The 20,365-nt window shown below is 36.7% G+C and overlaps 1 protein-coding gene across 2 annotated transcripts in view; it reads left to right on the top strand.

The window, feature by feature from the left end:
* Nucleotides 1-20,365, top strand: part of Il23r (interleukin 23 receptor) — a 71,391-nt gene that overhangs the window by 36,827 nt on the left and 14,199 nt on the right. For both annotated transcript variants that reach the window (XM_046451144.2, XM_046451145.2), the window contains exons 7-10: nt 2,146-2,302; nt 14,284-14,373; nt 17,149-17,251; nt 19,944-20,034. In XM_046451144.2, the coding sequence (XP_046307100.1) occupies nt 2,146-2,302; nt 14,284-14,373; nt 17,149-17,251; nt 19,944-20,034 (441 nt within the window). The remainder of the gene's footprint in view (nt 1-2,145; nt 2,303-14,283; nt 14,374-17,148; nt 17,252-19,943; nt 20,035-20,365) is intronic.

Below are 20,365 nucleotides of genomic sequence, written 5' to 3' on the forward strand. Positions count from 1 at the left end.
GATGGGAAGATTAGAGATGAGGGGAACAGGAAAGAAACCAAGAACCAGACACTGGTGGGCTACGGAGGAGGACCCTGTACCTTGAGCCATGTCCCAAGTCTGTATCATGGGAGGTAGGGATTATAGAACTTTCTGGGTAGGTTGGAGATGCTTCTCACCCTACCAAGAATGTTCTCAGGAACTTAGATGCAACCCTAAGAAAGAATGTGCTTCAAACTGATGGAAGCAAAGTTTCAATACTCTCCAACCTTCAGATGAGGCTGTAAATAGACATGAACTATTGTTAAAAAATGAAGTTACATTTCCTGCGCTCTTGAGGTAGACCCTCTACACAGTCACTGATGAGGTCTAGTTCTCTCGATAATCATTTTGGCCTCTTGAGGCATCATCTCTCCTTTGCAAGAAGGCCCTAAGCAGTTACCTGATTTGCCTCATTATAGAAACAGCTGGTAACAGTTGTATAAAATTCTTTCTCATTTATATTGAAATCTATAAAAACAAATTCAAATATATAAAGGTAGAGACAAAAACAGCTGTTCCCAGGGCAGGAATGGAGGGATGGGAGGATTAGAGTTCAGAGGATACTAAGTAGCAGAGATGAAGGATGAAGAAATCTAGAGACTTACTACAGAACATGAGGACTGTGGGTAATAAAATTGTATTTGTACATAAGATGTGTGCCAACTGAGTCAGTTTTGGCTGTTCGTGCCACAAAAACAAGAAAAATGGATAACAATGTGAGATGATGAATATGTTAATTTGTTTTTTATTATGTGAAACATCCCATCACATCATGTATACTTTACATATACACAGTAATATTTATTTTTAAAGAATTCTTTCTATTTGGAATTCTTACTGTACTTAAGGGCATTTCTTTTCTTCAGGAAGACTTACCTAAAAACAAAATAGTAAGTGACATATTGGAGAATCACAACTCCTTCACAAGAGTAGCTGGTCCCAAGCAGAGCGCATTTGAAAGTCAAATCTTCAGCACAATTCAAATCTCTCTTGGATCCCAGGAGACCCCAGGTTCCAGGCATATTTGTACAACAGACAATTCTGAGGGCCAGGAGTTATGGAAACTTGAATGATCTCTTTCAGGGAACCCAGCATCCTCAAAACATATTTTCATGAATTTTACATTTTCAATGCATTACAAGTTTTAAAGATTGATGTTAAGATTGGGTTTTGAAAGAAGAATCCCTGGTTGAGGTTGATAACCATGCTTTCATCTTTTCTTCCTTTTTCAATTGTGTATTTATTTTTTGTCCTGATGGTTTTAACTTTATCTTTCATGAGGCTCTGGCAACTGTTTTCTCTTGTGCTTGCATAAATGCATTTCTAGACATATTTTATGTCTGCCTTTCAATCATGCCTCACTTTTTTCAGTAAACCACTTACTATAGCACACTGAAAATTCTCTGCAGATGCCTTGGCTTCTCTCTCCCAGCAGAAACAACCGGTTGGGGAGTCATTTTTTTCATTATGTTCTATTGTTGGTTGTAATTCCCCAGGAAAAAAACAATTGTAAATCTATTACTCAGGTATTTTGTTTCTTATTTCCATTGGATTTTTCTAATTCAGCATTCTCAAATGTTTCTCTCTCTTTTCTCATTTACACATATACACATGCACATACACTAGGTCTTCCAGAATTTGCATAAATCTGCAATAAGGGCCAATTTAATAGCTTAGCTTATCAGTAACTTTTTTTTCTAAAAGTAATCATGAGCAAGTGAAATTATCTCATCATTTAAAAAATTACTGATCTAAATAATTAAATTAGGGCAGTTTCAAAAGCTATCAGGTCCTTCATCCCCCCCTCCTCATTAAAATCACGTATTCCAATATTTAAAATGTATTACATTTTGGACTTTCTTGAAATTTAGGAGGAGCCTTTATAGAAAGAGAGTTGTTGAACACATGCAATGTTAATTTCACTCTTAATGTTTAAAATACATATTTGATTATATATATTTTATACAAAATGCTTCATCCTTTGTTTTCCCAGGGTCTAGAAGAGTCCTGGAATACAGTAGGGGCTGTCCTGGAATACAGCTCCATACATTGCTGCTAAGTGGAATAACTGTTTTAAAAGCACATGATATATATCATCTGGTTATTATTGCATATCTATTTCAGATTAAAGAATTTGATACCAACTTTACATATGAACAAAAATCAGAATTCTACTTGGAGCCAAACATTAAGTTTGTATTTCAAGTGAGATGTCAAGCAACAGGTAAAAAGCACTGGCAACCCTGGAGCTCACCCTTTTTTTATAAGACACCTGAAACAGGTGAGCGTACTTACATATTTAATTCTTCAAGTCTCTTCTTCTGTCCTTTGATTCTTTTCTTAGTGCATACACTTTTTCTGCTTAACTTCTGCCAAAATTGACAAACTATTACAGGTAAGTGGTAAATTATCCTTTTGCCTTGACAGCAAATTAAAAATTGGTTCTTGAATATTCCTGGGCATAAGAACTAACTGGGGGCACTTGTTTAAGAAGGTGCTCATAATCCCTGCACCCCAAAGAGTTTGATCCACAAGTAGTGGGTGGGAGGTTCTCACAGGTCAGAATTTCTTACAAACACTGGGTGATTGCAAAGCATGTAATTATCTAAGATCTTATTTTGAAAAACATTAAGAATTAAAAATATATATTCTTTTAAAAGACACACAAATCAAATAATAACAATGTAAGTATTGATAAATACTACTATATGCAAAGCAATTGGGAGATAAAGCACTTAAACATGGGATTAATTAGTTCTCAACAAGGTCTAGATGATCCTTAGAAATTTTCCTATTCCAAAGATTATTAGTTTAATTTCATATGCATTTATTCATGTCACTCAATAACAATTTGTAATTAAATGGAGTTTAATGGTAGCAAATAATAAAATAAATCTATTATAGTTGTTGTAATAGTCCATAATGGCCCCATAAACTGAAGCTGTCTCCCTACTGTAGGTAGTTTATATGTTAGGTTTCAATATTTCTTTTCAGAAATGAAGGTCTGGCTAGGCTTGGTCGCGCACCTGTAATCCTAGCAGCTCAGGAAGCTGAGTCCGGAAAATCACTGACTCAGTGGTTTAATTTAATAAGACAGCCTCAGCACTTAGTGAGGCCCTAAGCAATTTATCAAGACTCTGTCTCAAAAAAATAAATAAATAAAAATAAATAAATAAATAGGGCTGGGAATTGTGGCTCAGTGATTAAGCCCCTCTGGGTTCAATCCCTAGTACCAAAAAAAAAAAAAAAGGCTTTAATTATAATCACAGTACTGTTAACATCATCTTTATTGTAACGTCTTGTAATTGTGTTTTATATTTTCAAAGCACTTTGACATACATTATAAATATTCATGGATGCCAAATAAGTAGAGGGAGCCAAGAGCCAGAGTAGCCAAACAGTTCTTTTGGCGCCCCCTAATGCCCAGATGATGGAAATACAGAAATACATTATCAATGGAATTATTTTCAATAATGAATTATCGGTTCTCTCTTTTGAAAGTTAATTTATAACTTCAAGTATCCTGTTTTGAGTTGATATTTCTAAGAATTCTTACAACTTTAGATACCAACTTATATAATTTAGTTGGTAATTTAATATTTTTAAATGAAATCAAGAATTATTTAGCAAGATTATTCAAATTGATAACTAACATTTACTTACCACTTACAAAGTACTACTGTATATAAGCTTGTTTGATTTTTACATCAACCATGTAATTCACACCATTTTACAAATGCAAAAACTGAGGCATGGCTTGCTAAATAGCATGATAGCACCTAATTACTCAAACACTGTGTGTTCTCCCCACCACTCCTCAGCAGCCTCATCAGATTTTTCAGCACATACATCAAGGTGAAGGGGAAAACAATATGAATACTCTACAAGTTCAGTAAAAGGCTGCAAATGTCTTTCTTTAAGGGTAAAATTTTCAATTGGAGATACAAGAGACTAAGAATACCAAAGCTACCCTACAACAATCTAAACTTAAAATCCTTTGTTTCCTTAGAAGAAAAATCACTCAAGGGGTAAAATTAAATATCCCTGAAAACTTGCATTTATCCAAGTTCTACGTGTTGGCTGAGGGGAACCATAGGTTATTCTCTTGACACAAATCTCTTTCTAAGACATATTAAATTAGAAACAATGAAAGTGTCAGGGAAAGTACAAATATTAAATCTTTTTGAAAACATTTCTGTTTGTAAAAGCAATTCAAGTCTATCATAATATACAGCTTAGAAGTACCTGCTATTTACATTTTAATGAATTTAATACTAACTTTTTTCTATGCACCTATTTTTTAATGGTTGGTGCTATGGTGTACATACTGTTTTGTTTACTGATTTGCTCACTTAATTCACCTTGTAGAGTTTTTAAAACCCTACTTAATGGCTGCACAGCATTCTAGTTTTTGAATGTATTATAATTCATTTAATCATTTCCTTATTTAAACAACATCTAGGTTCTTTTTTATTTTCAATAAGCTTCTTTGAATAGATTTACATATAAACTCCCATTTCTCCTGATCTAAAGATATTTTTGAATTAAGAGTTAAGCACATTTTGAGATGTTGATGCATTCTACCAATGGCTTTTTAGCACATCTTTAGTAGTGATTGGTTTTTACAAAAAGTATCCGTGGAAAGGCAATTATTCACTTATTCATGAAGGACTCATTTAGCCTCTACTACATGCCAGGCACTTCCTAGGTGCTTGGGAACCTCAGCAAACAAAGGAGACAAAGATCTCTGCCTTGAAGAAGTCTCATTCTAAAGAAGACAGAAAATGAAAATCAAGCATAATAATTGCATAAGTTACATAGCATTATAAATAAAAATATAAATTGAAGCAGTAAGAACCAAACTTCACATCTGACGTATAAATTGCCTTATGATTGAAAAACACTAAAAAGATATAGTTCCTATATTACTTTAGTTGACCAATTTCTTTGAGAATGAGGCTTTTTTACCAACCAAATTTTCCCAGGTAATAAAGTTTATTTGTGAAGAAATGCAATCCAGACAGTAGTGTTTCCTCCATGCAGGAATTTCCTGTTTTATTTTCTAAGATTCTTATTTGCATATCACTGATTTGATTCATCTCAATACAGCATGTTTTCAAAATTATGTCCAACTAGGACCACAGGACAAATTCTGGAGGAGGAATGACTTATTCTGCAGCCCCTGCATTCTTCTGTATTGCTTTCCTTCTGGAAAAAGCTTTATTTTTTTTTATTTTTATTTTACTTTGGGTCTTTAAAACCTGGTCTCAAGCTGGGGATGTAACTCAGTGGTAAAGCATTTGCCTATCATGGCAAAAGCTTTGGGTTTGATACACAGTAATACTAAAAAAAAAAAAAAGAAAAAGAGACCAAAAAATACCTGTAATTGTGATGACTTGGGAGTCTGAGGTAGAATTGCAAATTCGAAGGCAGCCTGGGCAGTTTTTGAAGATCTTGTCTCAAAAGAAAAAAGAAAAAGGGTTGGGAATGCAGCTTAGTGGCAGAGGTCCCTCAGTTCAATCCTCAGGGAGGGGGACAGGGAGTAAATTTAAAAGCATATATAAAGCTATAATGCACCAATAACAAATGTAGGGGGGAAAAAAAGCAAAATTTTGGTTTCAGAAAGAAACCAAATGGGGCTGGGGTTGTAGCTCAGGGTAGAGTGCTTCCCTAGCACATATGGTGCACTGGGTTCCATCCTCAGCACCACATAAGAAAAAAAAAAAGTATTGTGTCTATCCACAACTACAAAATAAAATAAAAATAAAGAAACCAAACCAGTCATTTATAGTAAGAGTAAAGTAACTTACAAGACTTAATATCTTTTCCTTCCTCAAAGTATTTGGTCTTTAATGGAAAGCAAAATCTTATAACTAAACAAGAAAAAGAGAATCAATCCCTTAGGACATCAGGATTTAGCAAACACACAGAAAAGGTTTCTCTGGGTTAGACATCCATTTTATTCTATCTTGGTTTAACAATTTAAGGCCAATTTAAGTGATGGGCTGGATTCCAGGTATCTCCAAGACAATAAATTATAATAGCAAACATTTATTGGATGCTAACTATGTACTGGGTATCATGATAAGTATTTTATGTGTGGATTGCTATTTACCACTGCAATCCTATAAAAGGATTGTAATTATTATTCCATAGTACGGAGGAAGGTAGTTGAGACCTGAGAAGTCTTACCAAACCTGTAAAGCTGGTAGACAGTGAAGCCAAGGTATAACTCAGTCTGTGGGACTCCAGCACCCACATCATTTATAGCCCTGCTGGTCACCTTCCTAAGAGATCTAGGAAGGTTCTATGTCAACCCCACCCAAACCACCTAATTACCTAATAATTAAACTATGCCAACAGAACTTCATTTCTAATGTAGGATTTGTTATGAAAAATGCAGAAACATGAGAAAAGAACCTCAAGATGTTATCAGGTATTTCTACTTTGTTGTGAATACATGTGGAAGCAGCTCTGGGTTGAGGCACTGAGAATGAGGCACAGGACTCCAGGAACCTTGAGTCAGGCACGGGAAAGAAAATTAGATGAGGATGTAGTAGAGGTGAAGGAGAAGGTGACCTTGACCATGACAAGATTGCCACAGGCAATTCACCATGTGGTTTTCTATCTGGTCCTGGTCCAGTAAAATATCTTGAACATAGTGTTTCTGAGGATGGGAGCCATGGGCCCTCATTATAATACCTGTAAGCTTGCTTAAAATGCAGATTCCTGGGCCTCTTACCAAGTGACACTTCTTCAGGAAAGTATAACAACCACTGTTCTTATACCATGTAAGAGGGAAGAGAGTATCTTACAGATAACGCAGGGTACAGGCAGGAAAGGTGGGTCCAAATGGGGAGGTCTGGTTGCCCATCTCATCCCCTTGGAAATAATGGACTTGGGAAGCAGAAAAATTTGGTCATGTGAGAATCTAAGGTAATTATCTCTGCTGCCAACTGGCCACTTCTCTCTTTCCTGTTTCTCCTGAGTTTCTATCACAGTTGCTCACCTCAACAGAGCAGGATCTTCAGAGGCACAGAATTGTGGGTCGGCTGCTCCAGTTAACCAGTGGTAAAATGACCTCTTCTGCCTACACCCTGCCCTGCCTCTTCAGGTGAGGCTGCAGCTGATCCTGAGGACCATGAAGAGCTGCTGCAGGTGGAGCTTCGAACCCACCAACCGGTCAGCCACTGGGGTCTTGAAGTAGTGCAGAAGGTGCCCCAAAGGGGAAAAGATTCTTTTGTCAGTGCATAGAAAACCAACACTGAGAATGTGAAAGTTAACTCCCTAAACTCACCATAACCAAAGACAAAAAGGTGAAACAACCACTTCTAGGTAGGAGTGGTTTTCAATTCTGCACTGTAACACAGAACCCTTTGTAATGGGGAAAAAAAAGGGTACTGGCCTTTGATCCCTTTAATAAGTCTTAGGCCTGAGGGAAGGGCATTCACATTTCATAATGACTAATTAACTTGCTCGAATTGCAAGTTGCAGAAGTTTCCCAGAGAAATCATATTATGCTCTTTTTTTTTTTTTTGTCAATTTTCCAGAGGAGGGCAAGTAGGAGCAGAGCTATATGCCACATTGTACTTTGTTCTCATCAAAGTACTGGTTGCTGCTTAGCAGTGACTCTTGAAAGCTCTCATTAATACTTCAGGAGTGTTTGTGGCTAGAAGAGAAAAACCAAATATTATGTCAGTGGAACAAAATAGCGGTGATATTAAATACAATACGAATTTGATGGTGGCACATGAAGTGTTTTTCAAAAGTGCTGTTATTTGTAAAGAGAGGTTTGGTGATTCATTCATATGGAGATGAACAATAAATTTATAGATTCTTTCTTTACATATTTAGTTTTTTCAGAACTGGGGGTTGGGGCTGGGGATGTGGCTCAAGCAGTAGCGCGCTCGCCTGGCATGCGTGCAGCCCGGGTTCGATCCTCAGCACCACATACAAACAAAGATGTTGTGTCCGCCAAAAACTAAAAAAATAAATATTAAAAAATTAAAAAAAAAAAAAGAACTGGGGATTGAACCCAGGGACTCTCTACCACTGAGCTACATCCACAGCTTTTTTTATGTTTTGCTTTTGAGACCTTTTGGCCAAGGTTGGCATAAATATGTAGTTCTTGGTTGCTAAACGTGTTAAATAGACACACATTGTTTCCTGAAATACTAATACATTGAGACTTTCCATTTGGGTTTTATTTAAATTTCTTTTGATCCTGAATCTAATAAATCACTAGGCTTCTGAGACTAAAAAACAACTCAGAAGAGTTCCACAATCTCTCTGAGGTTTGCCATCTGTTCATAGAGGATAAAGATTAAGCTTTTCCATGATGAAGTAGTAACCTCCTGTTTTAGGTTCCTATTGTTGTGGTACCAAATTATCACAAACTGAATAGTTTAAAACAGCAAAATTTTATTATCCTGTAGTTCAGAGAAATCCAAAATCAGTATCACAGGACTAAAATTGAGGTGTGAACAGGGCTGTGTTTCTTCTGGAAGTTCTAGACAGGATCATTTTCATTACCTCTTCCAGATTCCTAAGGCTGCTTGCATTTGTTGGCTTGTGGCCCCATCCTCCACCTTCAATGTGACAGGTGCAGCATCTTTCAGTCTCTTTCTCTGACTCTCATCCTTCTGCCTCCTTCTTACAAGGATACTTGTTATTTCATTCAATCCACCCACATAGCCTAGGATAGTGACCCCATTCTAAGTCCTTCATGCCAGATAAGGTAGCCAGTTCATAGGTTCCAGGGTTTAGGATATGGACATCTTTAGGAGGCCATGATTTGTTCTACCACATCTCACCAATCCATCCACCACTGACAATTGCACTTTTGACTAGCCAGGGGTGATTTGGTGCAAGCAAAATAAATCAATTCTGCTTATCTTAAGCAGAAAGGGAATCATTGGAAAGACAGCTGAATATCAGTAGAAAGGCTGGTGAAAAGGGCATGAAGAGATGCATGTGTGAGCAGGAGCCAGAATCAGTCTAGGAAGAACCTGGTGAGAACCCTACAGCTGGCATGTGTGCCTGCCCTGTGTTGTGAAGCCCACTGCTGCTGCTGTCACCAGCCCCTGGATATACCTATAGCTACTGCATACATACTGGGTACTATGTGGTTTCCTGAAGCTGCATGTTTCCTATTTACATTCAAAGTCTGGGAGTTGAGGGAGCTGGCTTCTGACTAGCTAGCCTTAGGTCATCCGCTTAAGCTATTTGCCAGCTGAGCAGAGAGGGAGTATCTGTTTCCCCAAGACTTTTGAAGAGGGAAGCCCTACTTGCCTCTGACCTATGTTAGAATGCCCACAAGGAAGTAAGTCCTAGTGTTGGGCAAAAAAAAAAAAAAAGCAAATGTTTACCAGACTCTTTGGACTCAGGAATTAGGACAAGCAATGCTGGAGATCAGGGCTGTATTTTTGAAAGATCTTTGACTACTGATAGGTGTGGAAGGCTCCCCATTCTCACACATTGAGTTTTGCTACACTTCAACATCAGGCCCTCATCTATATATGGTCCATACCACTGAGGGAAATTTTCTAGATGATTGCTGCTTTTTACCTTTTCCTCCTTTTATTCTTTGCCTTAATAATACAACTGCCATCTGTACATTTTGTACCCCCTTCTCTCTGAAGATAAAAAATGCTCACAGCCTAGGATTATATGAATGAAGATAGTCCCTTGGATATGTCTCTGCACACCTTGTCATCCTTAATATATATAGTTGACATAATCCATTCATCTACTACATGATTCATTGTTTGACTTGTTTTTCAAGGTGTGGTAATGAGTGTGTTGCTGACATTTCATTTTCTCTGCCCTGGGCTTCTGGTGCCTACTTGATAAGTGTGACCACTGTCTGCACAATAATGGTGAATTCCAACCACAGGGCTAAACTGGTCTGGCCTGGAGAAATTGCTATTTTCTTAAATACTGTGGTACAGTAGAGCACCCAAGAAAGAGATTAGAGAGAAGCCAAAAAAGAGATGTTTGTATTTAACAAAACTAGGATGGGAGCAAAAAACTCCAAAGATTTTGAAAACACACCCTTTGCTCTTTAATTATTATTTTATTTTTACTATGATTCCTCTTCTTGAACATCTAGAATCTTCTGAAAGAAAGTCCTAAAAAGATCCATGTCTTATCTCTAATCAAAGCCTTTATGAGGCAGACCTTGATTACCATGGCTTTGACACAAGGTTGGCAAAGACATAGGTAAATAAAGAAACCTCTTAGGTGTTAAGACTCTTTGGCCCAGTAATTTTACTTGCAAAAGTCTGCCCTAAGGAAATAATCCAAGATATGGAAATCAAGAGATATGGAAAGGAAGTTTATGTACAATGATATTTATCCTAAAGCTAATCATAATAGTAAGAATTTGAAAACAATCTGTAAGTCTCACAATAGCAATAACTAATGCTTATTAGGGTTTTAATTGATATAAAACATGGTACTGAGTTGCGAGATATGAACTATCTAATTAAGCCTCAAATGTGAAGCACTGCTATTAACCAATTTTACAAATGAGGAAACTGAGTCATAGAAGGGTTAAACAATTTGCCAGAACCATACTCCTCCAACTAGTGGATGCAGGACTTTGACCGAGTTTCATTTGAGTTCACAGTTGGTGTTTGAAACTACCATGGTGTACAGTTTCTCAGTATGACTATAACTGAAAAAATTCAGTATAAACGTGATAAAATCTCAAATATCCCTAATAATACTAAAAATAATGATAATGATAATGTCTTAATTTAAAAATTTTTTCTTAGTTGTAGATGGACCTTTTATTTATTTTTATGTGTTGCTGAGGATCAAACCCAGTGCTTCACACATGCTAGGCAAGAGTTCTATCACTGAGCTACAGCCCCAGCGCTCAAACAATTTTTAATAAAATAAGGAAATGTTGAATGAAAAAGGCAGAGCACAACATTTATTAATGAGTATGATCTCCACCAGGGTACAGATACAAAAAAAAAATTCTGTTAACAAATATTAAAAATGATTACTTCTAGTTGGAGAGTAAAAATAAAGTTTTTTAATGCATCTCCATACTTTTCTATATTTTTGAACATCCTATAATTAGCACATATTGCTTGTACAATCAAACAGTTGATTTAATCCTGGGCTGAAGATTCAAAGAATCAGTGCTAATTGGGTTAGTCCAATTGTAGCCCATAGTGGTGGGGTCTGGAGCCCCAGAGGCCAGCAGCTCTACCCGCCATGAGTGGCCCCAGAAGAGCAATGCTAAGCTCCAGTCTGGGAAGGCTGCTTGGAGGGCTGACTGTGCACCACACCCTGAGCTGTCCTGCTGCAGAACTGAGGTTATTAATTAAAGGAACTAGCGACCAGAAAAAATTACATGTCAGAACTAGATGGGAATTTCCATTCTTCACCCTCTACCTCAGTGACATCAGGCAAGTTACTTACCTTGAGTTTTTGTTTTCTCATCCATAAAATGAGACAATAGCATTATCTACATGATTGAGTTGCTATGAAGATTAAATGAGAGACAGCATGTAAAGAATAATATGTTGCCTGGAACATAATTAATACTCATTAAATGATTGCTTCAAAAGGATAACAAATCACACTTTGCCCCTCACTAGACAGACAGAAAAGTCATGGAGATGATTTGGCATTGCCTCTAAGAAATAAATGTAATACATTATTACTAAAACCAGGTCCTTTTGAATGGATTTGATTAATTTAGCCTGGTATCTGTTGGGCTAAAGAATATAGTTATGATATGCTTTTAGTTTTGTCCGTGAATAAGAAACTACATGTCTTGTTTGAAACCACTCTAAATTCCCTTCCAACACATTGTCTTCTATAAGGCTAACTTTAAAGTTCAATAGCAGGGCATATAAACCATATAAAAAATTTCCCCAGATTCCCCAAATTAGAGACGAGTTAGGTTTTCTGAGTACACTCCTGTGAAGGTAATGGGCATATTTAACTTCCTGTGGCATGAATAGAACTGTCCCAATTGTGACCTTAACACTGCACATACTATACAAATAATGAAAATATCTCGGGGTTTTTCTAGCACTTTAGAAAATATCCTGACCATTACAGCTGATATGTTTTTCAGTTGTAAAGGAATCTTTTTGTGTATGTGTGTGCATGCATGTGGGCACATCATTTTGGGAATGCTTTCATTATATGTTAAAATGTTTCAAAATACTAGAAAATAATTAATAACTGGCAAACTGAGGATATGAAATTATTTTATTTTTCTCTCCTTTTTTCTTGTTAAAAATATTTCTCTCTATTATAAATTTTGCTTTTTAATGAAAAATGTTAAGTATAATTTAAAAAGAAATGACCTAGCCACTTGGTGGCAGTATGCCATGAAGAATACGGTCTCTGGCTTTGTTTCAGTCCCATGATTAAAAATTTTGTCATTGACTTGATTTTGTCTCTGATAATCTTGTTTACAAGTTATGTTACTTCATATATCTGATTCTTTGTAAAATTACCCTCTGATAATTAAGCACCTCTTTTAAGTAACTTTAATTTAATCTAATTTAAATGACTGCATCTGGTTGATTTGAAAGTCTGATAGCAAATAGACCCTAAAGGAAGATTGCATTTATTCTTTATTAGGGCTAATAAAGCCCTAGTCAGATGTGAAAATTATTTTTATATGATGCCAAATAATAACTAAATGAAGTTTCAATGCCAAATAATCACCTGTAATTTATAAAACAGAATTATATTCAACTGAATTGAAAACCAACAACACTATTTATCACTTTTAAATAAAAATACAAATTTTAAAATAACAAAAGTTAAAATAAAAATAATTCTGCAACCTATGTTTATAAACCTATGATTCTGCCAACTTGAAAATCTTGTTGCATTTTAAGGTATTATTTCTACTGTTAAAATTTCAAATTAAGGCAAATACAGACTCCAGCTTGTGCTCTCCGAGAATAAACATTGGCTTGTTAAACAGAGATTTAGATGCGTGAACCTGGCTGCCCACGGTTAGGGTACAACCTTAACCCTTCAGAGTTTGATGGAGCCCTACACCAGGGAGAAAAAGAAATTTAGTAAAGTATTGAGAAGCCATATTCACAGGAAACACTTTCCTTTTGCTGTAGAGAAGCCAGAATAAAAACACAGGAAAGAACTTTTGGCTTTTACAATGTTTTCATCTTCTAAAATTCCCTGCCCTATTGTTCTTAGAGAACAGCCCTTCAATAGAGCTTGTTCCTGCACCCAAATTAGCCTTTCTCAAAAATTTCCAAAAACCCATAGGAATTTTTTCACTAAAAATGTATGCTCTATTTCTCAAAGAAAAATCTTGTGGGCCACATAGCTTATTATATAATCCTGTGATATCTCAGTGACAGTTAAGGATGCCTTAAGTTGTGATTCCTGCCTGGACCAAGAAGAATATTTTGAAAAGAAAAATGTGAATACTGACTGAGTAAATAAGGGCTTGAGGGGCTCCTGGAGATGCAGAACTTAAAACCATCTTCAGAAATGTCTTCTGATAACTGATAGAATTGTGTCCTTGAAGTCACCTCTGGCAGCTTCTAAGTATCAGAAAGGGGCGGACTGGCAAGGTCTCTCTGGAACTTTTGCGTTCTGACTTAAAGTGAGTTAGCTGCCAAGACTACTCACCCATCCCTGGTTGGAGGCCTTCATTAACAAGCCTCAGACAGCCCTCATGACTAGGCAGTGCCGGCCAGGATCCTTGCCATTGGGAAAGGAGCAGAGAGGAGTCATTAATGACATTCCACACCTGTGTTACAACCCCAAAGTGTCTGCTAATCAAAATTGAGCTTCTTGTGGGAAGCCAAGAGGGGGCGAACAGCTTCCCAAAGATTGCACAAAGGCCCAAAGTGACACATCTCCAAGGCCCTTAAGGAAACTTAAACCTTATTGCATCATCTATTGGAAGGAATCAAGTAGAAACCAATTATTGTGCATTTTTCTGGCTCAGTGAAATAAAGCTCCTTGGTATTTGTTGCCTAGAAGCCTCATGAAATTAGTGGACACACCCTGAAATTTTACAAACCCTCAGCGGTTTCTAATTGTCCTTGCAATATTTCCTCCTTGGAGATTTACCAAATTAAATTTAAAAAAGAGAAAAGACACACTTGCAGGCCATTGCTTTTATTCCACCCTTCAAACCTATGAAAGTTACTGGTTGACTTTAATCATCTCTGAGCAAGGGAAGAAAGTCTCTGAAGAAATGGAGCCACCTGAGTGCTCTTTTCTTGATGTTCTTTTCTTTTTAAGTCCCCCAGGTCACACCAAAATCTTTCCAACATGATACTCGGAATTCTGACCTTCTCATTTCTTCCACCTTAAAAGGACACTTTACTTCTGGTAAGAAAATAACACCGAGGCTTTTTCAGAGTCTTCAATAACCACCCATTTTAACCCCCACACTGAAAATTCACATGGCAGGCATGAATTTCTGGGCAATAAGATATGCCATATGCTTTCTATAGAAAAATACTCAGCAAAGTACAAAAATATGTTTAAAATTAAAGTAAAGGAGAGGTTTAGGTGGATTTTGCCAACTTTTACAGTGAGTTGAACAGATTTTCATCTCAGTAGGTAGGTGCTGGGTCTCAAGTCCCAAAAACTTCTAAAAATATACCACTCTCTGTCTACCATGTGCTAGGAGTTTTATATACATCATCTTTTTTAATCTTCAAAACAATCTGGTGAGATAAGTGTTATGCATCTATTTTGTAAATGAGAAAAACCAAAGCTCTGAGGGATGGAGGAATGAGTCCAAGGTCACACAGCTGCTAAGGGACAGATAAAAATTCAAATACTGTTCTTTTAAACCCTGAAATCTGTGTTCTTTCTCTTACACAAGTAGCTCCCATTTAATTTGTTGATATGACTGGGTATGATTCTGCTGATGAGCATAATTAAATGTTTTCGGCGTGAAAAAATATTAGATTAGGTTGTGTAATGGGTGCTTTAAAATATCAGATTAAATAAAATATTTAAAAATATTAGATTAGGTTGTGTAATGGGTGCTTTAAGTAGCTTTTGCATTGCTATAACCAAAATGCCCAACAAGAATGACTTAGAGGAGGAAAATATATTTGGGGTTCATAGTTTCGAAGTTCTCCGTCCATAGATGGCCTACTCCATTGCTCTGAGCCTAAGATAAGGCTTGGGGGAAGAGCCTAGGAAAGGTAAGTTGCTCCCTCCCAAGGCACGCCCTCAGTGACACACTTCCCCTAGCCATGTCCTGCCTGCCTATAGTTTACACCCAGTCTGTTCATTCAAACTAGTATGGAGTGATTAGGTTACAGCTCTCACAATCCAATCATCTGAACATTTCTGCAGTAACACAGGCGCTAATGGAGGACACCTCACATCCAGACTGTAACCATGAGCAAGTAAAACTCTAAGTATAAGTTTCAGACTGAAAAACTTTGGCATGATCATTTCAACATGGTAGACCATTTATCTCTTTGCATAGAGATCTGACTGGACCAGTATAAGAACTTCTACAGCTTGTGTTGATATTCCTTGCACCTTCATTGATTCATTCAACAAATATTCAGTAAACAACTCTTAAGTGCCAGGTATTAGTTTGAGTGATGGGAAATTAGTAGTGAAAAAGAAGAAGAAGAAGAATATCAAAGCCCCCAATCTTCATGGAGCTTCCATTCTAGATAGAGGAGAAAAATAACCAACAAAAACAACAAGAAAACCAGTTGGTGGCTAAGTGTTACAAAGAAACACCAGACAGGGTGATGGCATCCTGAATTTGTAGATGCAAATCAGTCATGAGCCAAGTGCTCAAGTTCAGGGCAGATTCCTAATTATGGATGTCTATACAGACATGCAACTTGATAGTTCTGTTGGAATTGTGGAGGCCAAGAACTCAAGGCAGTTCTACTAGATAAGTATTAAAATCCCTATTTTATGGAAGAGGGAACCTGAGCCTCAACATGTTACAATTATGCCCCACAGTCACAGAACTCGTAAGTGGCAGAGTTCAGCTCAGCTCTTGGTTGCTTCTCCCTACTTCTTAGACCTCTTCTTCCAGCATCATGATAATTGGGGAGCCCTCAATCCAAGGAATGTGGCAGTCCATAATCCCTTTAGTGGCTTGAAATATTCATCCATGGATCTTTAGCTCTGGGAAAACACCAGTGTCCTATTCCTATGGGATTTGAAGATAAAGCTACACAAATGTCTTCTTGCCAATTGGGTTTAAGAGAGAAGCTGGTCAGTCTGGAGATCCCAAAGGGCATAGCAGGCACAGAAGGGCAATAACTAGGGTGGGGGCAATATAGTATGTGTTTCCTGGTTTGTATTCGAAAAGAGGTAGTGAGGGAGGACAGAGGACCACAGGGAGGCCAAAACCCAGCATGGCTCTAGAGAAAAGTCCAATCTAAGTCATGTCTTAGCTATCTTCTTTATTTGAATATCAGGTTTTCTCATGTACTAGGGAGAAAATGTGATAAGTGTGGTGGGTAACACATGCTGAATAACTTATTTTAATTATTTAAAGGAAATTAACTCAATGCCAAAATGCAAGAACAGCATTGTTTCTAAAATAAGTATAAGACTATAGCAACGTTGATTTCTTTCTTATGCCATCTATTGTTCTAGGTAGAGTGAATGTCCTTTCTCAGCAGGAAAAATTTCATGAAGAATGACGAGAGGTTGCACACAGATTTTTGTCTCACATAAATGGTTAAAAACAAAACAAAACACAACAATCCCGGTTGTGATGGTGGCCAGCATTAGACCTTGTCACAGGCAATTGGGAATTCTCACCTGTGTCAAACAAACCAAATGAGGTTCATAACTAAATGTTTTTAAATGAAATATGCATTCACAAGCTGACCACATCTGCTGGAGATGTACTTCTAGAAACCTGCTGACACCAGATAACATCAGTCCAATTTTCTCAAACCAATAAGGCTGTTTCCTGGGGGTCTAGTCATGCATTTTGAAAGAGCAGACGCTTCATAGCCCAAGGCATAGGTGGTCTTTGCCTCCGCTTTTCCTCTTCCTTTGAGATCAGTGACCTTCACTTTGAACAGAGTAGAGAGAACAATACTGCTGGCATCAGATGAACGCTAATGCTTAGTTAAAATTATTTTTCTTTCCTCTCATTAGACAACAGGCAAGACATTGGACTTTTATCGGGCATGGTCTTCTTTGCTGTTATGTTGTCAATTCTCTCTTTGATTGGGATATTTAACAGATCGCTCCGAACTGGGTAGGTTTTTGTAGTTTCTGTGTTCTAATTTAGGCCATATATATGTGCTATCAAAATGTTGTCAATTCAGTTATTTACTAGAAAAGCCCATTAACCTTTTTACTCAGCAAAAGGAAAATTAAAGGTCCAATGCTTAGTGCCAAGCTCTTTACAAATACCGTTCATTTAATCCTCACAGTGACCTACCAAAAAGTGCCATGGCCTGTTTTTCAGAAGACCTGAACAAGGCTGAGAGGTTGTCCTCTGCCTGGGATCATAGAGCACTAGGCCAGGAGTCCAGCTAGACAGTGTTGACATCCACACCCGTGCTCCCCACCCCCCACAGCCTTTCCATGGCACCCCAAGCTATCCACAGCACCTGGATTCCTCTAAGTAACCATGATAGCAAACCTTGAATTCTACCCAAAGAAATCAGCTGAATCAGTGTGGAAAGAAGTATGGATGTTTGCATTTGTCACTTTGTTACCAGTAGTGTTGGTGGTGAGGGATCCAGCCCCTTCTTCTTGATTCTTTCAATCTGTCTCCCTACTATATAGTGTTAGTGGAGATCTGTGCCTAGTTATTGAAATTTTGAGATTATTATGAGATTTTGAGAAAAGCAAGGTCTTTGGTCCTCTCAGTTTTACTGGATGCCTTGAGTATCTCCAATGTGTCCATAGACAGGTCGTTTCATGTGGCAGTTTCCCAGTATATCCAATTACGCACAGATGTTGACACATAGGAACATTCTTTGCCAAATTGGCACTGATTTTCTCTTTCTTGTCATCACTTGCTTCGTGAGATAATCGTTCTTTAAAACTTGTTATCAAAATGCAGTAGAAAGAAAGATTTTAAGTGAGTTATTTGAAATAAAGTATTTTAATGATTTCTTAGATTTTCCCTTAGAATTTAAGTAATATTTCAAAATTTAAATTACACATTAATGAGCATATCCCTAATACCTTGACAAGGTGGCAACTAGAACTTCATTTTAGGTAGTTTTAAAATATGCTTGATCATAAAGCCCCTTGAAATCTAATCCTAATTTCAAAGTAATGCTACATAAGTATTCTAAATTTTGTGTTCTTATCCAAAGATGTCCTATTTAGTTTGAAATTTTAAATAACTTTAGGTTTATTATTAAAAATAACCTAAAAACTGGAGCGGGGATTGTAGGTCAGTGGTAGAGTATTGCCTAGCATGTGTGAGGCACTGGGTTCAATTCTCAGAACTGCATATAAATAAATAAATAAAGGCCCATCAACAAGTTAAAAAAAAAAAAAACAACTAAAAACTAACTTTGGGTTGGTAATGACAAAGAAGTAAGATAATTCTTGATTAACTTAATTAGTTGAATAAGTACACTTTTTTAAAAGATAAAAGAAACAAAGATAATTCCAATATAGCTATTTTACATATAAGCAGTTATTGTTAATTTATATAAAAACCCATTATTTATGGGCTGGGGTTGTGGCTCAGTGGTAGAGTACTTGCCTAGCATGTGTGAGGCATTGGGTTCGATCCCCGGCACAATATAAAAAATAAACAAATAGAACAAAGATTTTTTAAAAAAAAATACATTATTTATAAAATCCCTACATCAGAAACAGAACTGGACAACAGAAGACAAAACATTTTAAACATAATGAAACCAAAACTAAGTAAATATATATAAATATATTCTCACTGTATCAATGTGCTATATAAAAACTTTACCACAATAACAAGAATTTACTAGTTTGATCAAATTTTAAATATAGAAGGAGTAAAAAAAACTGAATCACAAAACATTGTATAAATATATGTAAAGCAATCATTTTTACCCCAAAGTCCAAGGTCAAATAGGGCTTGTGGCATTCATCCAGCCATTTTGGTTGTTACTTAATAAAAAGTTTTAGAGAATCTGTTTAAAACAGATTCCCAAGTCCTATCTGTTGTTCGCAGGCCCTTGTTAACATGTAAAACTAAGCCTGAGATGAGTTTAGTCTCTTCCATGTTTCTGGTGAAACCTTTCCACCCTATGGATTTGAATTTTCAATATGTGAAGTATTTTAAACTTAGTGGCATCACCAAGAATAAGTTGGAGGGGCAGGAAGTTCTCTCTTCTTTCCATCAACTCATCCCTAGGATACTTAATAAGCACACAGTCTAGGTGAAAACCAGTGCTCACCACACCACATAGTTGTTCCCTTACCTCCTATTCCAACCAAGTAAAGAAAATTTGATAATTGTGTCAACAGTATTTGGAATAATTACAAAATTTAGAATTAGGGGAGGTTGAATTATAGGTTTTTATTATATAATAGTCTCTTCTTTTGTATTTAATAGTTATGGTTGCCTTAGAAAGTTTTACAAAATATCCCTCACTTTTTCAAACTTTCCCACCCTGGCATGATCTGCTTAGAGTGGTTTGCTGTATTTAACAAGTGTGTGGTTTCTCCCAATTCTCTTGAACCTAATGTGTTTTGAAATGTTCCTGCTCATTAGAAAGAAGCAGAACAATAGAGACCAGAGGAATACCTGAAAAGATACTGAGTCAGCTTTCCCTTAACTTTAAGAGATGAAAACCTTTGTCCCTGTATCAGGAAGTCTGATTTTTATTTTGCATTCCATTCTACTTGTTCCCTTCTCTACCTCTTCATCTCCTATGATTGCCTGCACCAATCATAAAGTAAAATGATCCTTCTAATATGTCATGTTTGATTTTTTTTAGAATTAAAAGGAAAATCTTATTGCTGATACCAAAGTGGCTTTATGAAGATATACCGAACGTGGAAAACAGTAATATTGTGAAAATGCTTCAGGTAACCAAACACCATCAAATAAAAACAGAGTGGCAATTGGGACCAAGAGTGGGGTCTAATGATTAAAGTAGAATTTCCATTCAAATATGTGGCTCCACATATTAACATAATTACACATGTCTAAAGAAACAAAACTGTACATCTTTCAAATCCTACTTAAAAGAGATGAAGGAATAGGGTTAGGAGAGGAAAACAGAGAGGGAAGAAAGAAACCATACTATTCAAGAGAGAAATGTGAAGTGGAAGACTGTGGGTCAGGTACTGAGGTCATTAGACCAAGAAACTGGCAGATGTCTTTGGGCGCAAAGGATGGAGGGAAGAAAACTCCATG

The sequence above is a fragment of the Marmota monax genome, unplaced genomic scaffold (genome assembly GCF_021218885.2).
Source record: "Marmota monax isolate L192 unplaced genomic scaffold, Marmota_monax_Labrador192_F-V1.1 WCK01_AAM20220418_F8-fsc00023, whole genome shotgun sequence".
In the NCBI taxonomy this organism is placed as follows: domain Eukaryota; kingdom Metazoa; phylum Chordata; class Mammalia; order Rodentia; family Sciuridae; genus Marmota; species Marmota monax.